Genomic DNA, 8092 nt, shown 5'->3' with positions numbered 1-8092 from the left:
TGTCATGGATTTTGTTTGATCTGTATGGGAACTCTGTAAGGTGGTGACTCAGCAGCTATTATGCTTTTCCAACCACCTGGTTCCTACCACAGTATCCCATTAGAACTGAAGACTGCTGACTCTGGTAGAACCCCACCTGTGATTCTGGGTGATGTTGCCAATGGCTCTATGGCATGTACTGAATGGATTGCACGAAGTGTAGCATGGCTGGAAAGTCTCTCTTAGCTCCCCTCATACAGAAACGTCTGTGCAAGGAGAGTGAGACCACTTCCCAGTAACAATGTGGCAAAGGAAAAGCTGAAAAGATTTCAGAGCTTAGCTGCTGAGCTTAAAGTGACTCAGATTTTATACTGCTGAAAGAAGATACAGCTTTGTCAGTCCAGTTTCATTATGTTTCATATTGAACCCCAAGCATTTGTATATATTTTTTGAGTTAGCTTCTCTACATTTTTTTTTTTTTTTTTTATTATCGTATTTGAAACTCCTTAGATTTGCTCTTCAGGTATGAAACCTCTAGGGTATGCTGTGGTCATGTTTTCAAGTTCTCTGCAGCCAAGAGTACTATTCAAGGAAGAAATAAAATGAAAGTTGAGATTCACAGACATTTGCTGGGCATTTAGAGAGTACCCCAGCTTTATCTGGTTGTTAGTATTTTTAGTAGAGTTAGTAAGGGAGCATTTTTAGGGTCATCTACATACTTAAAAAATGGCTTTGAGTTATAAAACATGGTGGGTAGATCTGACTGAACAGAATCACTCTCTAACAAACTCGCCTCCTGCAGGTCACTGTAGGGGTACTTTAGACAGGCAGTGAGCAGGAAGCTTGCCATGGCCATAGCCTGGTCTGTAAGTACTTTATGAATAAGGAGGGAATTGAGTTTCCACATCTCTCAGGTGGGCTGTTTTATTTGATACCAGATCTTAAGAAACAAGGATGACAATAACCTTTTTATCGTTATGATCATAGTAGCACATTATCTACTAGAAACAGACCTGTAGAAGAGTCAACAAAGAATGTTTTATGTTTTGTTAGCTGTTTTTAGTTTATTAGCTGCAAGTTTCAATATATTTCTCTAACTACTTGTCCTGTAACTTCTGGAAAAATATCTACCCTCTACCATTCAAATTCTGATGGGAGATGTGTGTGTTCATAATGTTTCCAGACAGATTCGAAATGTTTGTTTAAAAGGTAGAAAAATCCGGTCTTCAAAGTTTGGAAGAACTTTACTGCTTATACTGCTTATGATGTGGAGAGATTTATCATACTAATGTCTGTTAATACCTCAGGGAAATTAATGCCTCTTGAGTAATGGAATCAATGTTGCGCCTCAATGCCAAGGTGCCTGTGGGTTACAACTATTGGGATTATGTTATAGTATGGTTCCGGGCAAAAAGGATCGTCTGTGCAAATGAGATAATTGCGAGTCATCAGCCTCTTGCTGTCCCTGATACTAGCTGGGGTATATTCCTGTGGCAATGGAATGGCAGCCGCTGGTGCAGCTCTGCTGGGTGCCCTGCGACATGCGCATCAGCCTTGCGACAATGCTGTGGGCTCTCTTGAATGGGGAGGGCACATCACTGCAGCGAGAAGCTTACATCCTCTTTTAATCACACTCTGGTAATCCTGCTGGTCCACAACAGTATACAAAATGCAGATCTGGATTTGACTCTGAGTTTTGAAACTTATGCTACTGAAAGCACTGCAGTTGAGTGTTGGTGTGCATCACACTCTGTATGCCTTTTAATTGATTTAAGAGGTAGCATTCGTGGCAATCCCAGGAATATTCTTAGAACAATGGTATGAAAACTGAGCTATAGTTTTCTGTAAATTTTCAGGGCTAAATTGACCAGATAAGTGCAAGACAAGGTGAGATTCTTAGTGGAAATAAAACAAGAAAACACCTGTTGTTTGCAAGTATTGGGAGGACTTGTTTCCTCTTTGCATGGAAACATTCTAGCATAGTCCATCCTGTGCTTCACATAAACCTGCAGCAATAAAGTCAAGCAGGTGAAAATTGCAGATAAATCAATGGTTTGAGAACTGTTTTAACTATTGACTTCTGATGGCATCAGGCACTGAGGTCTGTTTTTCCCAAGAAAACAGATGGCTATGGTTTATGATTTCATGATGGTTTTGATAGTTAAATTCATGCTTTTGGTGAAACAATCAGACATTGTTGTGAATTCAGTATTTTCAAAAGCTCTATATTGTATTTACAGTGACACAAACTACCCTTTGTTGGAGGAATTTACAATCTTACTCCTTTCTCTGGGTGATGTGATGGAGACATCCCTTAGAATAGGTCTGCTGGTTTCTCATGGTGTTTCTGACCATTTCATAGCACTTTTGGGTGTGTAGTCTGTGAAAACATGCTGCTCTTAGCTCTTGCAGTGATTTCAGATGGTCAAAAATTAAATAGAAGGTGTGGATATTGTGTAGTTTAAATGTCAGCTGTATATAACAAGTGGGGAAGAAAGGGCTAGCCAGAAGGATGAGAAAATAAAGCCCAGGGATTGTGGAAAAACATGTGTATAACAACTTGAATTAACTATGCCATGTAGATAAATTCTTTGTCAATGTTAGGATCAAAATTTGTTAGCTGTTTTTAGTTTATCAGCTGCAAGTTTCAATATATTTCTCTAACTACTTGTCCTGTAACTTCTGGAAAAATATCTACCCTCTACCATTCAAATTCTGATGGGAAGAACACCTGTTCAGTGCCATCCTAGTTGTAGCTGTATGACAAATTTGATGGTTTGATCACAAAGTAGTGTTAAGTGTTAATAAGTAATTTTTATAATTTTTTTTTTTTTCTAACATGATCAACAATAGCACTTCAGACTCTGAGACTCCACAACAACCAGCCTCATAACATGGGGAAAAAAAGTGTTTAAATCCTGAACTGATCAAGAACTGGATTTCAGACACAGCATTCTTGGAGATTTGTCTGTGAAAATATTTTGGTTTACATGTATGAATGTTTGGGAAACATGGAAAGGTGAAACAGTCTCAAGTATCCTGTCCTAATGCTAAACAAGTATGACCTAAGACTTCTGATGAATCCAAGAAACAGTTATCAATTAGCATCAGTTTCAGGAAACATTATCATATCAAGACATCTCAGGGTGCCTTTATAAAAGAAAAAAACCAATAATTTAATAGCAGCTTAGTCTTCTGTGCCAAATGAATGACTCAAAGCAGGGGGGGTGTGTGTGGGGGTGTGTGTTGTGTAAAAAAAAAAAAAAAAAAAAAAAAAAAAAAAGAGCATGAGCCACAGTTTCACAATTGCACCAGCCCGCAGGAAAGTGTTAATTTATTTCCAAAGAGTTTTTGCTAGGAGAGTAATGGAATATATCACTATAAAGCTTGAGCTTCTCTGGAGAGTTGAGAACACCTAGCTTTTTATTCCCCATTTACTAGCACTGATTTTAGTTCAGTTTTCAAAAGGCCTTCAGACAAAGAAACCCAGTGAATGACATGAATGTGTATTTTATGCATATCAGAGCAGAAGTTAGCTTTTGGAAGGAGATGGTTGTTTTAAGCTTGTATTCCTCTAGTAAACTCAAGGGCAGATGCTTCATCGTCTGTGTTTGGCCTCTTTAGCAGTGTGGAAACAAGGCTGGGCAGGCAGGGTTCCGGATTTTGCCCCTAAATTTTGAATTCTGAGTGAAAATTCAAAATGCCTCCATTTTGATAGGCTTTTGCAGGGTTTCGTGAGATTCTGCAGTGAAGATATTTTTGTCTTCCGTATGGTAGGCTATGTTTCCTGGATGAACTACATTTCCTCAATATACCATCACTTTTCCTTGTTGAAGGTTTGCAGTGTACTGGAGACCATAAAGGAGAACAACTTCCAGAAGGATGGTGACTACATTAACATTGGAGCAATGATCACAGTAGCTGGAACACCAAAGATACCAGCATTTAGCCCCTTTCTCATCCAACTTGGCAACCTTTCCCCATGTGTGCTGTGCATAAGCTATGATCCTCTGAAAACGTATAAATCTGCTTAACTTAAAAGATTGGAAATCAAATTAAAGAATTATTCTGGTGACCTTACTTCTACTCCTTGTATGATGAACACAATGGCATCTAAAACCAGTTTTAATGCTCTGGAGCAGAGCCTGAAGTTGGCAGAAGAGTACAGCTTTGGCTTCAGTTGCTGAGATGCCAGAAGAGATTGGAAGTCCTTGAAATTCTTCCAAGAAGTCACTTTGTCCTGGATGGAAACTGGCATTTATCAGTGCAGATGATAGTGGTGTATTTTAGATGGCATCAATATTGATTTGTATACTGCATGAGCTTTTAAATATGATTCAAGATAAAGCTCAGCTTAACGTAAGACATTTCTCCACAAGCATTGATTTAATGTTAATGTTTTCTATGTTGATTTCTTTGCTATAGCCTTTCCCTTGGTTGATGGAGACATCCCAAATATGTTTTTCAGTTCCCCCTTTCAGGCCTTTGAGAAAGCCTCACAGACGCTTGCACATGTGAGTATTCAAAAGTTGAATATATGTTATCTGCCAGGTAGCTTCAAATGCAGTTAATTTATGGTGGTCACTAGCGTTGATCTCAGATTCATTACTACCCCTTCAGGCACTTGCACTTGGCCTATTGTTCTCCCAAGCCTGGTGAAGACCATGGGAATGCTTGATGAAGGTCTAACAGAAAAGTTTAAAAAGGCTCATTCTTTCTCAGTTCTAGAGGGTAACTTGCATTTTTCCTCTGGGTATTTTAAGCAGAGTCCTTCCTAGGCTAGAGAGCGCATTTCTCATTCGATCTGTATTTAAGTAGCCTATAGCAGTTCTTGCTAGGTGAAGTGGCACAAGTATCATTCTACTGTGTGCGTCTCCATGCTCTTGCTTGGGCGTCTGGAAGTGTGAAGGCTGGGAAAGATCAGAGCTGCAGCTGCTGAGATCTGGGTCTGAATCCCGACGTCCAGATCTCTAGAGCAGCGCGGCTGTGTCGAGGCAACGGGGAGAGGGGGCAGAAAATATTTCCCCAGCAGGCTGAAATGGCCTGGGAGAAGTGTTGGGGAAGGGGAAGGTTTTTCCTTCAGACTAGAGATCGACGTGGTCCCTCCGGGCGGGCGGGGGCTGCTGGTTGGCGCAGGGGAGCGCGGAGCCTGCGTGGGCGCGGTGGCGGCGGCCGGTGCGGGTCTGTACCCGTCCCGTCTCGGGGCTTCCCGGCGGGCCCGCGGCGAGCGGCGGGGCTTCTGCCGGGCAGAGGCAGGTGGAGCGGCGGTGCGCGTTACCGGCAGCTGTGCCGGGCTGCTTTCCTCGGGCCGCCCGCCCTGTTAAAGCGTATTTCTGGCCCGGCTTGGTTAGGTCGGGTTTTCTGGTTTGGGGGGTTTTGTTTTGGTTTTGTGTGGGGTTTTTTGTCCCCCCCCCCGCGCGCGCTTGCAGTTAAAAAGTGGCGTTTCGCCGCTAAGCGGGATGCTGGCGTTCCGTGTTACTTTGGTTGCCTGCCAGGTAGAGCTCAGCTCTTGCAGCATCCTCCGACCATCAAGCAAAAACTGTCTCCTCTCCCAAGGATTAATTATTCAACACGTTTAATGTGCTCGGGGCGGGAGGGAGGCGGCCGCTGGGATCCATCCTGGTGCCGCAGCGCCTGTCCCCGCTTTGTCTCGCACCTGGTGTGTTTGCGCGGCTCGCGAGTCTGTCTTCCCCCGACTGCCCCCCCTTCATCTTCCTCCTCCTGCCCGCGCCCCGCTACCCCCCCCCCCCCCCGCGAGGGCCGGTGCACCGGGAGCCCGCGGGGGCAGCCCCGAGCCGCCCCGGCCCCCAGCACCTTGCCCGCGGGGATGCTCGGGGCGGAGCCGCCGCCGCGCCCTCGCCGCTGCCCTTCGCGGCGGCTTCGCGGGCGGGGCGGGGCGGCGCGGAGCGGCGCGGAGAGGAGAGGGGGCTGCCCGTCGGGCTGGGCGGCCGGGGGCGGCCCGGGTAGCGCGGCTCGGGCGCGGAGGAGGGGCCAGGGGCTGTCCGAACCGGGCGGTGCCGCCGCCCGGGCAGCGCGGGCGGCTCAGCGGCAGGCGCGGCGGAGCGGGGCTTCGCCGGTGACTTCGGCTTCTCCCCACAGAGCCCGAGAGGCGCCGGCGCCGCTGAGGGGACGCGGGCGCTTTTTCCCGGCCGGTGGCCGCTGGGCGGGCCCTAGGAGGACCGAGGGAAGGAGCCGGCAGAGAGGCATCGCGGAGAAGCGTCCCGGCGCCGTCCGCCCCGTCCCTGCCCGGCTTGGTGCGTCCTATCGCGGCCCGCTGCCGCCGCCCCGGGCCATGGGCCGGCCCGACTGAGGGCCCGCAGGGACCCGCCCGGTGCTGCCCGGAGCGCCGCGGCCGAGGCGGGGTCGCAGGAGTCCTGGCGCGGGGGAAGATGCCCTCCGCCGGGCGGACGGCGGGCTGCCGCTGCCTTCTCCTCTTCCTCCTCCTCTGCGGGGGTAAGTACCGCGGAGCCCGGCCCCGCGGGAAGTTTGCGGGGCGTGGGTGATCGATGCCACCGGCGGCTGGGTCCGGCTCCGAAAATCTTTCCCAAAAGACGCACAAGATATAAATAACCCTAATACATTTTCTTTGCTTTTTAAGCTCGAAGGCTAAGTTAGAACAGATGTGAGTTTCCTTGTTCTTTAAATTTATGATGTGAAAGGGAAGAATATTCAAGTGTATTCCTATTTTAAGTTTCTAAAACGTTATTCCTTCTCTGTTGTTCCCCTGTTGGAGCTTTTTGTATCATCAGATTAGATGGGGTTTGGACTGATAAATGAAAATGACCAAAATATCAAAAGTTATTGGATCATAACTTAGATGGTGCTATCCACAGATATCAAGTTTCTAAAGCAAACAGAAAATCCATTATATCTCTCTTTCTTCCATATGGCTTTGTTTGCTGATGCATTTCTGATGTTTACATGAATAAATCAAAGTTGTTGTTTGCTGGAGAATGCAGTACAACCTTGCACACCAAAAATGCATTTATGAAAAAAAGCGAACCCCCAACCAGCCTAGTAGTTTACTAGGTGGCATCACAGAGAGTAAAGTGGAATATTAATTCTATATTTGTGATTCTCTGTGAAATGTACATCTTGTTCCTTCTCGCTATTGTTTAAAATTAATTGTATTAGTTCACACCATCTTAAACCATTCTCTGTAACTTGCAGAGATTATAAAGCCTCTACTTGATTGCATTTTTTCATTAGTATGCTAAAATACTTCATGTTGCCCTTACTCTTTCTCTTCTTAGTACATTGTTGTTAAGGCCTGATCTTCATAAAAACTCAGTGGTACTCTCAAACCTAGGACATGGTGTATGCCACGTATAAACGCTTATTTAAAAAAAATAAAATGGGTTGTATCCCAAGTCATTTCACTACCAGGAAGAATAAGCCATACTTGTATTGCTAATGGATGATCTATCGCGCCTACTTTGCTTTTATCTTTGTCAGATCCATTTTCTTTAATGTTTTTGGCAGGAATAGAAGAAATGTAATTTACCTAAATTCTTCAATTTGAGGGGTATGTTTTCATTAGCCAAAATGAGTCAGATGCATTTGCTTGACAATCATTTTCAATGATTTCTGTTTAAACTGGACAGATGAACTTGCTCCTATTCATGCTGTGATGCCCCAGAATATTGTACATACTGAACTAACTGGTGCTTGGAATTCCCAAGTTGCTTTTTTGTACAGGGTCCTTTTTTCCTTTGTTGTTTTCCTCTCAGTTGGACTGTCATTTGATTTTACTTTCAGATGTATAACTTCAAATTAATTTCATCTGAAAGTCACAGGTGGGAAAGGGAGTTGTCTCTGTGTGCTCTCCCCACTCAAGACAGGTATCTACACCCTCATTTTTTAAGTATCAGATCTAAGCAGCTGGAAATCAGTTTGAAATATTAAATGTGACCATAAATTGTTAACTCTTGGATCTGTTCATAACTTGGAGGAATATTATGTGAGTTAATTTATTAAGCAGGACAGACTGCCAAGTAGAGTCTTTTTTTTTTTTTTAATAACCACTTGCTTATACTTGCAATTGCAAATATTAATTTTGTTTATGCTCTTAGTTTTGACTTGTGAGGCTTAATACTTGATTCCCCTTAATTTT

General features: G+C 44.7%; 1 protein-coding gene across 2 annotated transcripts in view; it reads left to right on the top strand.

The window, feature by feature from the left end:
• Positions 1-5908: 5908 nt before the first annotated feature.
• The window catches only part of RET (ret proto-oncogene), an 87312-nt gene continuing 85128 nt past the window's right edge, over positions 5909-8092 (top strand). For both annotated transcript variants that reach the window (XM_074907112.1, XM_074907113.1), the window contains exon 1: positions 5909-6432. In XM_074907112.1, the coding sequence (XP_074763213.1) occupies positions 6369-6432 (64 nt within the window). In that variant the 5' untranslated portion in view covers positions 5909-6368. The remainder of the gene's footprint in view (positions 6433-8092) is intronic.

The sequence above is a fragment of the Athene noctua genome, chromosome 5 (genome assembly GCF_965140245.1).
Source record: "Athene noctua chromosome 5, bAthNoc1.hap1.1, whole genome shotgun sequence".
Classification (NCBI taxonomy): Eukaryota; Metazoa; Chordata; class Aves; order Strigiformes; family Strigidae; genus Athene; species Athene noctua.
This window is presented reverse-complemented; position numbering and strand designations above follow the sequence as displayed.